The sequence below is a fragment of the Hypoxylon fragiforme genome (assembly GCF_022984875.1).
Source record: "Hypoxylon fragiforme strain CBS 206.31 chromosome Unknown GGS25scaffold_8, whole genome shotgun sequence".
Taxonomy (NCBI): domain Eukaryota; kingdom Fungi; phylum Ascomycota; class Sordariomycetes; order Xylariales; family Hypoxylaceae; genus Hypoxylon; species Hypoxylon fragiforme.
Window position 1 is genome coordinate 2,278,454 of NW_026054763.1, and position 12,535 is coordinate 2,290,988.

A 12,535-nucleotide genomic window follows, 5' to 3' on the forward strand; every position below is an offset into this window, starting at 1 on the left:
CTTTTAAAATAGAGTAACGGCATACATAATTCAGGCGACTACCAATCCAGCCCATGTAGTAAGCAGGGTTACTTTCGAACTACACCAAGAGTAACGCGACTTTTGAAGACCTATTAGTCCGCGCATGCCTAAAAAGTCTTGATTCAGCTCACGCGGTACTCAGCAAGACATCGATTGTGCGCGGCTTCGTAAAAATTCGTTGACAGTCACTATCAATTGATCTGGATCATGGTAATGGGAGTGTTAGCAGCTATGGCCGGGGCTACAAGGCCACTCTCGGAGCTTGCGCGTCGAATAGATATTCCCTTAACACCAACGAGCCCACCTGGCTTAATAGAAGCGAACACAGTCGATCCGTGGAGGCAATCAGGCAAATATGGCCTGGGGTGGACTTATTTCAGCCTGGCAATCATGGGGTTGGTGGTGCTGGTACGGATATGGCATTGGTGGCAGGATAAGATCCGCCAAGCAATATACAAGCAAGATATGGAGAGACATTATAGGGATTTATACACCCTCGACCCCGAGTACGCGATGGCGACAGGTATGCACACCGGCCAAACTAATCGACAATTCTTTCCGGAAGAGATGGGGGCAGGTGAGAAGAAGGACTTCAAACCCAAATCCGACTTTTCCGCTGTCGGCCCTGTACTCGATGCTTTGGCCCTCTTCAGATGGGTTTTCTACCGACCAGTACAAGACATCGTATGGCGGAAGCACCGATTTACATTCTCGTCGCTTGCAGTCTTGTTTGTCGGCTTTATTGCACTGGCATTCGTGTCAATATATGTCTTTCTCAAGCAACCCCTCTACTGGGATAGCATCCAGTATGGATCCCCTCCCGTGGCCATTCGTTCTGGCATGATTGCAGTGGCCATGACCCCTTGGATAATTGCGACTAGCATGAAGGCCAACTTACTTACCCTTATCACTGGCATTGGACCAGAGCGGCTCAACGTTTTCCACAGATGGGCAGGGTATCTCTGCTTATTCCTTGTGCTCGTTCATACCATCCCCTTCTATGTTCAGCCCGTATGGGATGATGGTGGTATGATTGTATTTGAAAAGCTTTTCCCCGAAGGAAGTGGTGTTATTTATGGCACAGGTATTGCATGCCTAGTCCCGTTGCTTTGGCTCTGTGTTGCCTCGCTTCCTTTTATCCGTAGGATAGCATACGAAGTCTTCGTTTCCCTTCATGTCCCAGTAGGATTCGTGTATGTCGGTTGTCTCTTTTGGCACACGAAGAACTATCTGGCGTCTTGGGATTATTTGTTTGCTACGATAGCCATTTGGGCATTATGCTCTTTTGGCCGACTTTTTAAGCTGAACTGGCTAAAACCCTGGCGGATGTCATTCTTAGTAGGCGATGAGGCCGCGATTACTCTTATGGCAGAAAACGCCATTAAGATCACGGTCCCCACCCAAATGAAATGGAACCCTGGGCAATACGTCTACTTGCGAATGCCTGGGATTTCATTCTTCGACAATCATCCATTCACCATCTCGTCACTTTGCAGCGAGGATTTCCCTTCGGAATACGGCGAGGAATACCGAGACTGCATTATCGTGTTCAAGCCATACGGCGGATTTACTCGACGAGTCTTAGAGACGGCTATCGACAAAGGCCCATTTCACACATATCGAGCATATCTCGATGGGCCGTATGGTGGTATGCGCCGAGAACTAGCTGCGTTCGACACGTGTATTTTAATTGCTGGTGGAAGTGGCGTTACTGCACTAATGTCACAGCTGTTGAATTTGATCAAACGTATGCGAGATGGCAAGGCTATTACGAAGAAGGTGGTGGTGGTTTGGGCTCTCAAACGACTGGAGGCGATGGATTGGTTTCGAGAAGAGCTGCGAATTTGTCGAGACTCGGCACCGCCAGAGAGTGTGACCTGCAAGTTTTTCGTTACTGCAGCCAAAAGACAGTCTCAAATCCCTCCTCCTCATGAGCGAAGACCTCGACCACTCAGCAATATGCTTCACGACAGACTGGATGGCTTCGTAGCCGACGTCGCTTCAAAGCGCACCTCTCAGATGATACGAGACGAAGCACAAGGAAATATCGACTATGAACGTCAGCTACGAGCAGAGGATGAAGATAGAGTCACGGCCCTTCCTCAACAAAAGTATCTTCAACCTCATCATGTCCCGCCGCAAGGTCCGGTGTTATCGAATCGCCTGTCCGCCCAAGCAGAGTCCCTGCGGAAGCTCGAAGGTCGGGGCGGTAGTGATGGCGAAGATCAAGTTAACCCGTCTATTCCACCAAACGACTTCCCTCAAGATAAGCCTAAACGAGAATTTCACTTCCCACCACTTCAAACCCGGCCCGAGCAGCAGCCTCATTTCAACTACGCTCCACCCTCTCCCCGGAGATTGCCTCTTTCTCTTGACACTGAAGGTAGCTCAGCGAACCCCCCAGAAGACATCGTACGCGCCCCGGAACTCGCGCACCTTCGCACAACGAACTTACCAAATCAACATACTACACGTCCTACGTCAACATTTGGCCCACCTTCAGGTTTTGACTTCGGGTTCCCAGAGACGCCGACCGAATTTCAAAAGAGCCTCATGCGCTTCGCTTTCCCAGTACCTCATGAGATTGACGGCGGATGGAGTGTTGAGTATGGCCGCCCCGACCTTGGTTACATGCTACGGGAGTGGGCCACAGGCGGCGTGGACGGACGGGGTATTCTGGGCCGGAGGACAGCGGTCTTCGTCTGTGGGCCGCCGAGTATGCGTGTAGGTGTCGCAAATACAGTTGCGAAGTTACAGGCGGAGATTTGGGGCGACCCTCAATTGGAAGAGATATTTCTACACACGGAAAACTATGCACTATAAGCAACGCACCCCCCCCTTTCCTCATTCTCAAAGGGGGATTGTATATACTAGGCAAATAAGGTATGGATACCCGTGACGAGAGGCCGGGCTCGAATAATGGGATGATACCAAAGATAACGATTACTGGCGTTTTGGCTAGGGGAGATACCATGGCTGTAATTAGTGGCATGCACAGGTGGTGCAGTTGCTTTTTCGGGGCATGTATATGTATGGGTGGGTGGGTGTAGGTTAGACGGTTTTGGTATGTAAAGCCGCACCTCAGCTACTTCTTAGAGCTATTTAATCAACAGCGATCATCGATATCATGACTAATCTGAGTTGATTGGACTTGTTTGGAGGGTTGAGGTGGAAAATTTGGTGCTAATCTGATCTTTGAGAACCTACGGAGTTTTCTGGCTTGCAAAGGGGTCGGCATCTAGGGTTTCCCCTTGTGTAGAATGTCCCACTTTGAGAGACAAGGAGCACATCGTGAACTCAAGTACCGACCGAGATACGTACTCTCGACACGAAAGAGTTACATATGCACTGAACCGGGATGCTAATTGATGCGTTTCCTATTTGTGCACATTTACGACTTGTGATTATATTGGAGGCATCTACCTAGGTACCTAGGTACCTACTTAGTATGATGGTCGTTGGTGTTTACCATATCGGCAACGGCTGGCTGCCCTGCTGTCGTTGATTTAGGGCGTTGACTTTCACTTCAATCGGAGGGTATGATTAGGTATACAGGCAGCATGGCAATAATGCCTGCCTATTTACATATTTCGAGTACCAGAGACCGCCTACATTGATACATGCAGCCAAGCTAGTACCTAGTTATAATTGCTGCCGCGATCTCCGTGCCGTCCCAGCAACGCCCATACTCATAGGTACCTACCCTTGGTCCCCGCCTATACCGGGCCCGAAAGGGGAACAGAACCTCCGGCTCTAAGTCTTACTACCTAGTACTTAGCTAGGTAGTCACGCGCTGGGGATTATGGCGATGCCGCAGCTTACATGTATGTATGGCTGGCATCGAGAGTGTGTCTGTCGATTTTGAATCTGGGGAGGCGCGTAGTAGTTGATGACTGCCTATGTACCTGGTAAAGCTAATCCCCGCGACACCTACAAACCACTACTTACATGTATAGGTAGGGCCAGCCATGCTACTGTGTACATGTATACAGAGTCGGCTAATCGCGATGCCGTCGCACTAATGCCACCGCCATCCACGGCAAGAGGAAGTGTAATCTTCTGATTGGGTGCTGGATGGAAATCAAGGTGTGATGTAGCGATGTAGGGGAAGGACATCAAGTACGTTCTTCTGAAATCTCAGACGGAAAATTGGGGTGAGGCGGGAAGTGGAGGGGAGCATAGGCACGTATTGAGGCAAGGGAGTTCGGGGTGGCTCCGGTGATTTATTCGTATGGTTGGTATTGAGGCGCCGTCGCTGATACCAGCCGCTCATCTGCCGTTTGTGATCCTACCCTGGCTCTCCCTTGCTGGAGTATGTAGAATGCCTATACCTAGGTAGCCGTTGCGATTGGAGTCGACAAGTACCCAGGCTTCTAGGCATGACCTCCTGGGTAAATGAGTGCCCGTCTGTTCGTTTGTTCGTTCTTTCTTTCTTTCTTTCTTTGCTGCATGTTCTCATTCTCTCTTTTTCTTTCTTTCCGGGATTAGGAGGTCGGATACATGTGCAAAGGGTCGTGTCTCTAATCCTTTTCTTTTCTTATCTTACCGACCCGGGCCACCATGCCATTATTCAAGGTTATCAAGCAACTAGAGTCGTACCCCATTTACACGAGAAGAGCATATCAGGTAAACGATGTTGAGTTTCTGGCTTGGGGGGGCCTGTCGTAGTCATGCAGGTGGCCGAGTGGTGTTGGTCATATAGGTAGGTACCCTTTTCGTCAATAGGTATTTATGTAACCCATAATCGATATTTCGGGAATCCATGCTACATGTATGAAAAGAGTATGCCATGCTTCTGAACATATATATATATATATATGCAGGTACAGTCTATCACATACGAAGAGGCTGTGTGTGGGAGGAAAAGGGGTAAAAGCTTATTCTGACATCGGACTTAGAGAAAGGGGCAGCTATTTGCCATGTACGAAGTACATAGTACTTAGTAACGATCCACTTCTGAATGGACTTGAAGCCATCGCTGCCATTGGTGCCCACATGCAGTTGCCTGATGTGAGTAATCAGTGACGTAGCTACCTATGTAGGTACCCGTGCGGCCATGCCTAGGTAGGTACGGTGCATTGTATTGTATGTATTGTATTGTACAGTACCTAGTACCTAGTACAAAGTACGCCTGGGCATTCATTACGAAGCCCAAAGCTCCTAAGCCACCTTGGAACCAAACCAACCCCACATCAGCTCCAGCTTCATGTCTCTCACTCTCACCTTCAAACGACATCTCAACCAACATTCATATTAAAGTGAAGTTCTAATAAAAGCGAAACTATTATTACCTACTCATCAAACGATAAATTACTTGAAATCTATAAATATGACTAGAATCGACGACGATTTTTCCATCGTTGACTCCAACGAAGCTTATGGTGATTCCTCAGTCTCTCCACTGACGCCCGAGCCATCATCTTCCCCAAACCAGTGGCAAGGTCGAGAGCAAGGACGAAGACATCAACAAGAACAAGCAAACACCATGACCTCCGAAGACAAAGCCAACGAGGAGCTATCGGATATCGTCTACGATAATTCCTATGTCTCCACATTCAATCCGCAAACATATCTAGGAGATGTTCCGGGGTTAAAGTCGGCGAAGTCGTTATATAAGAGATGGAGCAGCAAGGATGTCGTGATCGCCGTGATGGGGTAAGTCTATATCAAGCTTTGAAGCCAACGAATATGCACTATTGTAAGCAGCACACTGACTATTTATAGAATGACCGGGTCTGGAAAGACCACCTTCATATCAAAAGTAACCGGACGGTCAGATCTGAAGATAGGTCACGGCCTTACTTCATGTAAGACCTCTAACTAGCCCAGAGATGTGAATCTTGATCATTGGCTAATCCACCTGCCTTGAAGGTACTCAAGAAATAACCGTTGTCGAGACCACCATCGATGGCCAGACTGTCCGCTTTGTCGATACGCCGGGCTTTTCGGACACATATCTGTCCGATACTGAGGTCCTCGGGATGATAGCCGACTATCTAGCCGCAGCCTACTCGGAAGACATGCGTTTGTCAGGCCTGATATATATACATCCCATTTCTGACAACCGTGTTACTCATCATGCCACCAAAAATCTCGAGATGTTTCGAAAGCTGACTGGTGAGAAGAACCTCAAGAATGTGGTATTAACGACCAGCATGTGGGATAAGGTCAACAAAGAGGATAGCGTGAAGCGTGAAGCGGAACTCCAGGGAAAGTTTTGGAACGTTCTGACGGCTTTTGGCGCGAAATATGCTCGGCACGATGGATCCACCGATTCAGCTAGGAAAATCGCATCCATGCTTATGCGAAATAAGCCCTTCTATCTTCAACTACAAGAGGAGATGGGTAAAGGCAACATGGCGCTTAAAGACACATCCGCAGGCAAGGAGATCATGATAGAGCTCGCGCGGATCAAGGAGCAGCATCAAAACGAACTTGCTGAGATGAAGGAGATGCTATTGCGAACCTCAGCTGAGGAGAACAAAGCTGCAGTAGCCGCCCTTGAACAGCATTATAAGAAGATGTTGCGGGATATGGAGCAGGCACGCGCCGACGAGAAACGGATGAATGAGGCTTCGGTTCAGGCGCTGACGGAGAGAATCAACGCCCTGGAGAGCAGAGGCATGTGTGCTATCATGTAGGATTTCTACTTATGATGGGGTAGATGGGCTTGCTTTTCAAAATACCAGGATTTTTGGGAAAGAGTATGTGTGATCGGTACTGTCGATCTATTGACTAGGTATGAGGGATGTGTGAGAGAGGGTGAGGCCAAGATATACAGAGCTAAATTAGATAAGGCATGGCAGCACTTGGTCAGAAATTGCGATGCGAAGACATGGCGTAAAATAAATTGAAGCTATTCCCAGTATCCTCTTTCGTGAAAATAGCAGTACGAGGTGCCTTTGCTGGGGTTTATTATTTATTTTTCTAGCAGAGTGAATGACGTGGACTACGATCGTTTGCCCTGATCTACCTGCTTTGAAGTATGGATAGTAGGTACCTATTGCAGCATTTCCCCCCAAGCGTTCTGAAATATCACCGTCGACCTTGCTGTCATCTCTAAGTCAACCTAACGCGAATGACAATATATCGGGGAGTACATCATCACTTGAACCCGCATTACCACTGAATTGAACATAGTCAATAAGCATTTTTAGCTCAGCCATACATACAACATTGGATACGGCTAGAAAAAATATATTTGGTATTATAAGGTGCTGCCATTACTATGGTAGTCGGCTGTTGTGCTAGGATGCTTCACAGAGATAGGCTTCCAGCTAGTGGAGAAACTCGCGGTAGCCTCGACGATGAGATAGGGAAACCAGAGGTGAAGAACCCAGACCGACTAAGTAAAAATGTAACAATAAGAAATAGGTATGGAAGAGAATGCCAGGTACTCAATATCCTAGGTTAAAACTCCAGATATTGGCACTAGATGTAGTGGATATGGGAAAAGGCGTTGAGTGTCAAACACCCTTTGACTCCCAGTCTCCCACGAATAAAATGGCTGCCATGGTATTTGAGGGGCCCCTTTTTCCTACTCTTGCAAGAGTCAAACTATCTCAGACGCGTTCTGTCGTTGAACTTAGCTCCACATTGTCATCAGAGCGATGGCCCGATGACGTTTTAATGTAAAGCTTTGATACCCAGGAGCTTTGAGATTGTTGTTCTAGGTCCTCTACCCTACGATGCGCGTGCCTGTCTCTCCTCAATAAAGAAACACTCGATGGGAGAGAGCGAAGTTTGGACAGGATAGGGTCAACAGATATCTTATCCCCAATCCAAGCAATCCGAGGAATGCAAGAAACAATAAACCCCACGCCGATTTCGATGTAAGTCCAGAAGAGAACAATGGAAATAATGCCTTGTTATCTTTCATTAGCTGGTAAAATTCCACCAACTCATCTATTAGGTTGGTACCTAGGTGATGCCTTCTTACCTTGTTGGTCAGTAATTAAAAATGTCGTGGCAAGTAATCTCAGAGTAGGGTGTGTGATGTCCTGACGATGTAATTGGATCCAGGGAATCATTCTTAAAAGTCCTGCGATAACCGCACTACGAGTGAGTTAGTATTTACCACCTAGTATCTCAGGAAACATGTAGACCCATATATATATACTTACAAGCCACTACACAGGAAGACAAGAGATGTTTGGATCTTTCGCCTACTGTTCATATGGAGGGTCCGAATCTATGTCATGTTAGAGAGTTGGGATTTTGGTCGACTTCTTTTGAACAGCAGATGGGTCGGCTTCTTTCATACCATGATGAGGGGCTCGATGAAGATCGCAAGATCAAGAACCCAACTGAAGACGGCACCCCCAGTCTGCATTCCAAGAGTATCAATGCAGTACTCTCTCAATGATTCCCAACTCTCCCAACTCGCCGATGGGTGAGTCCCGCAGGCGAATATGTCAAAGAAGAGAAACACCAAAGTCCACAGCGTGACCAAGGTTATGAGTATCCAGTTCACATAATCAAAGACGGTCCTGTATGCTCGACCTGTTCATTGTGAATGTGGTTAGACAATTCTTCTGAACAGATATACCTCTACGAACCTTTAAATACACCGCGTAATAGGAATAGAATTGTCAGTTTTATGAAGCCAATGGCTAAGACATGACACATCCAGAAAGCGTATTCAAACTGTTATCATGATTGCTGTGGTTATTGCCTGGGACCTTGCTACGAACTTGAATAGATCGAGACCAACCTTGCCGAGTTTGGCTGTTTCTTCTGCCGTACTTGCAGGATCAAGATCTGAATGCCCACCGATTATGTGCATCTGTGTTCCTATTGAATGTTTTAAGAAATTGATATTTAATATATAGCTGGCAGGGTCAAGTATTACCAATTACTAACCCAACCCCAGCAGCGATTGTCAGAGCCTGTCTCGCGATGTTGGTAAGTAGGCATGTCGAATGACTTGGAGAAAGGAGTAACACATCTAGGACATACACCTGCCGGAACAACAAGGATGTCATCAATCGCCAAAACGCGACTATGATGTCGCCATCCGTAGGTTCGAACTCCAAGAAAGAGGATGGCAAGAGCTGGGAAGATCACCCCAATAGCTGAAATCGACCCTCTGTTAATATAACTCATCGTGATCGGGAATATCGGTCTGAGATTCTATGTTTGATGGATACTGCGTGTGTCTTTAGTACCTAAGGCGTAGGGAACAGAGACCATAAAACAGGAACATATTGCCTAGGAGGAGAAGAGGTAAGTAGAGCGCATAGGTCGATGAGATAGTATCTCCTCTGTGGGTAGATAGTTGTTATGAGGCTACATGTAGAAATAGGAGCGAGTTGATCGGGGGGAGACGAAAGACCCCCAAGCCAACTTGGATCTATGTCGTAGTGTTGGTGCATCAGCCTTACAGAAACTTAATGAGCTATTTATTGCTCAATGTTCTCAATCGTATCTAGAAATATAAGACATGTTACCATTTTAGCCCCCAATACCATGTACGTGAATGGAATTAGGATCTATTGGTGAAACATGGCTGTAGGCTAGGATCGGCAGAGGAGGTCTCCAGCCAGGTAAGGTTAGTGATCAGTATGGGACTGAAGGATCGAGATGGCACTAATGGCACGCTGCAGCGACTCAAGAGGGTTGATTTGTATGCACAAGATGGACGCTGATCGTATCCTAATTCGAATATAATAAGTGCGCGGCTTTTGTAGCCTTGACGTGAGATATCATTATTACGTGGGGGGGAACCCAGCCTGCATATTCACGATCCGTTAGGACTACGTTACAGCGTGTAACCAACTACTCTAAAATGATGCTACCATGTAGCGCAACCCTCTGGTGCGAGCTGGTGCAGCCTCATAGTATGAGGCTCATACTACGAGTCAAAGGAAAAATGGAAAAGGGGGGGGGGGGAGGGCACAACATTCTAATCAGTAATCTACAATCAACACCTAGCATCACTGATTGTAATGCACTACTATCAGCTTTAACGCAGATAATGTGATCCATGTAGATAAGTCCGGAAGTGCTAGAACCAGTAAAATATTTCAAAACACCTCAAGTACTGTCCTCCAGGTTAGAGAGTAGCTCCATCATAGTATGGTGTCTTCCCCTTTCAGTCCAGCTTCCATTATCTGTAGAGCCTCGTCACGGTGTTTCTCCATATCGATTTCGATGATAAAGTCCCACCTTGCGCAAAACGATCTAAACTTCTTCGGGTCCAATCCAGTTTCTGCGTGCCTCCCCATCAGCATCTCGCCTGTGGCTCGACTAGACTCGACTATTCTCTGCGTGCGGGGACGGCGGACGCGATCGTAAGCCTTCAAAGCCGTAAGGGCTTCGCTGGGCGTTCTCGCGCGCCCAAGCAAGGTAGAAAGGATAAAGCTGTCCTCGACAGACATGCCACCACCAGAGCCGTGCCACGGCGTTGTCGAATGGGCAGCGTCGCCCATTATGCACATTGGACCCGAAACGTAAGTACGCGCGTTGGGGTGCTCCCAAAGATATAAGGCTTTATGTTCCGGTACGTTGCAAAGCAGCTGCAGGCTAGTAAGTATCTACCTAGGTAGGTATTGCCTCCACGAGCTTGGGGGTCCACCTTACCTCATCAACAGCCTTATTAAGGGGGGGCGGATAGTCTTTGAATAGCTTCTTGATCTCGTCGACACCCACATTGCGCTGCCAATGGTCCAAATGTGCGGATTCCACTTCCGTGTCGTTAGATGCAATGACAAACTGTACCTGCTCGCCGTTGCTCAGAATATTGTGCAATAATACAGCATTTTGACCAATCCAACTGTATTCGCGGGCATTATCGATATCTACGAGCTCTTGTCCTAAACTCGCTTGAGCCTTGTCGAATGGTTGGAGAGTCATAAGGAGCCAGCCACCGCTGTTTCTAGGCACCGCCGCGGCATCGTCCTCTCCCAAGATGAGCTTTCGGACGGTGCTATGGATGCCGTCAGCGCCGACCAGGATGTCGCATTCGTGTGTAGTCCCGTCGGTGAAGTAAAGCGTAACAGGGCCGTTCTTTTGGTCGACTTTTTCGAGCTTCTTCGAGGCATGCATCCTATCCCTCGGGATATCTGCGAGCAGTTCCTGCAGAAAGGGCGCTCGATGGACGATGCTCGTGAGACTCTTTCCTGGAACCGCGTCGGCCGTCTCATCAGCCAAGCTGCCTGCCGCATCACCATGAGCTATCATGAATCGAACGCCTTTCATTGGCACGGCACCGGCACGCTCGAGACATTGGACGGCTGAAGGACCGATAAGCTGGAGAGCAGCTTGCGCGTTTCGGGCGAGCCCGAAAGCCATGCCGGCATCTTTGAATTCGGTAGCGGACTCGAAGATATGGACGTCTAGATGAGGGAACTTGACTAGGGCATGGAGTAAAGAGGCACCCGCCACGCCACCACCAACAATAGCAACTCTAATAGAAGAAGTCATGGTGCTAACTATAAAGCTCTTAGTTTGAAGCTGGCTGAGAAATTGATCTGGTATTGACTCTAGCATGAATCAAGAGCGCTCATAACTCCCAGATATCAACCTATATGTTATATTGTAGTTCGTTGGCTGCCTTGCTCCCTTGTTGGTAACCATCTCTTGATTATTAATAAAGAAGGGTTGGATCATGATAGAAAGGGAGGTATGTTACATTGCAGAAGCGGGCTTAGATGGTTGGGCCGTCGCATATTATCACTGCAGGCAGGCTCTGTGTTACCACTGTAGGCAGGCTGTGTGTGGTAAATGTGCAGGTAGTGTTGCACAATTATCCCTTGAGTGGCATAAGGCAGCAGGAGATACACTCTTACTAAAAATAGTAGGTACAATAGCCTGAGGTTTGAATTTGACGGTTTACTAACGAACGGCTGTGCTGACTAATTGGGCTACCTGTATAATAGAAGAACAAGAGACCAGAACAAAGAACTGGTCGTTCGTAATGAGAGCAATGTTTTGAGGAACCCTCTTTCAGTAAAGCTGAGCTTTAATGTAAGAGATAAATAGTGCCGAATTGGCTGCCTTGCCCCTTTATCTCCATCCTTATCCCCTCCCCCAGACCCAAGCATTCCAAACAAATTCGCGTTCTAGTAATCCTCTGATTTCATGCAAAGACTGGACCCTAAGTCGATTGTAAGCTCGTTTTAAAGCTTGAGTGCATAGTCGGGGTCAAATTCAGTTGTTCCATCGCGGCGCTCAACGTCGTTCGGGAACTCTTGCTGCTCTACAGATTCAAAAGCTAGCATAAGTATTTGCACGCCACGCAGCGGGATTGTTTAGGTTAGAAACTTACGTAGAGAAATAGGTGTAGCTATAGCAAGAGCCGCTAATAGACTGACGAGAATAATTCGTTTCATACTGTGTAGTACTTATACAAGTGGCTAAAAGTACTGTTGTTTTTGAAGATTTTCCAGGAGATGTGATATCGAGTTTCGGACTAGTTGCTAGTCTACCAACCCGAACCGATAATTCAGGAAAGGAAATGGAGACCTGATCTATATAGTCGGCTCTGTAACCCCTCACTTAATCCCTCTCAATA

At 47.5% G+C, this 12,535-nt stretch overlaps 4 protein-coding genes across 4 annotated transcripts; 2 read left to right on the top strand and 2 right to left on the bottom strand.

Moving 5' to 3' along the window:
* Nucleotides 1–28: 28 nt before the first annotated feature.
* On the top strand, nt 29–3,344 carry GGS25DRAFT_423986 (ferric reductase like transmembrane component). Its single transcript, XM_049258593.1, has one exon. It carries the CDS (start codon nt 229–231, stop codon nt 2,842–2,844), a length of 2,616 nt encoding a protein of 871 aa, XP_049114062.1. The 5' UTR covers nt 29–228; the 3' UTR covers nt 2,845–3,344.
* A 1,855-nt stretch (nt 3,345–5,199) lies between these two features.
* On the top strand, nt 5,200–6,889 carry GGS25DRAFT_504497 (P-loop containing nucleoside triphosphate hydrolase protein). The gene is made up of 3 exons (XM_049262136.1): nt 5,200–5,676; nt 5,746–5,828; nt 5,893–6,889. Exons 1-3 carry the CDS (start codon nt 5,351–5,353, stop codon nt 6,660–6,662), a joined length of 1,179 nt encoding a protein of 392 aa, XP_049114063.1. The 5' UTR covers nt 5,200–5,350; the 3' UTR covers nt 6,663–6,889.
* A 105-nt stretch (nt 6,890–6,994) lies between these two features.
* Nucleotides 6,995–9,577, bottom strand: GGS25DRAFT_504498 (uncharacterized protein). The gene is made up of 8 exons (XM_049262137.1): nt 8,980–9,577; nt 8,873–8,909; nt 8,735–8,814; nt 8,580–8,667; nt 8,285–8,523; nt 8,145–8,212; nt 7,961–8,076; nt 6,995–7,885 (listed from the first exon to the last, which is right to left on the bottom strand). The coding sequence occupies exons 1-8, from the start codon at nt 9,124–9,126 to the stop codon at nt 7,584–7,586; spliced, it is 1,077 nt and encodes a 358-aa protein (XP_049114064.1). The 5' UTR covers nt 9,127–9,577; the 3' UTR covers nt 6,995–7,583.
* A 514-nt stretch (nt 9,578–10,091) lies between these two features.
* GGS25DRAFT_524796 (salicylate hydroxylase) lies at nt 10,092–11,445 on the bottom strand (the record flags this gene model as incomplete). Its single annotated transcript, XM_049264671.1, has 2 exons — nt 10,092–10,538; nt 10,603–11,445. The coding sequence occupies 2 exons, from the start codon at nt 11,443–11,445 to the stop codon at nt 10,092–10,094; spliced, it is 1,290 nt and encodes a 429-aa protein (XP_049114065.1).
* Nucleotides 11,446–12,535: the final 1,090 nt, after the last annotated feature.

Coding starts and splice junctions, on each gene's coding strand:
- GGS25DRAFT_423986 (XM_049258593.1), top strand. CDS start 229: ATGGTAATGGGAGTGTTAGCAGCTATGGCCGGGGCTACAAGGCCACTC.
- GGS25DRAFT_504497 (XM_049262136.1), top strand. CDS start 5,351: ATGACTAGAATCGACGACGATTTTTCCATCGTTGACTCCAACGAAGCT. Junction 5,677..5,745: donor GTCGTGATCGCCGTGATGGG/GTAAGTCTATAT, acceptor GACTATTTATAG/AATGACCGGGTCTGGAAAGA. Junction 5,829..5,892: donor AGGTCACGGCCTTACTTCAT/GTAAGACCTCTA, acceptor CCTGCCTTGAAG/GTACTCAAGAAATAACCGTT.
- GGS25DRAFT_504498 (XM_049262137.1), bottom strand. CDS start 9,126: ATGAGTTATATTAACAGAGGGTCGATTTCAGCTATTGGGGTGATCTTC. Junction 8,668..8,734: donor AAACAGCCAAACTCGGCAAG/GTTGGTCTCGAT, acceptor TCATGATAACAG/TTTGAATACGCTTTCTGGAT. Junction 8,213..8,284: donor TCATCGAGCCCCTCATCATG/GTATGAAAGAAG, acceptor AACATGACATAG/ATTCGGACCCTCCATATGAA.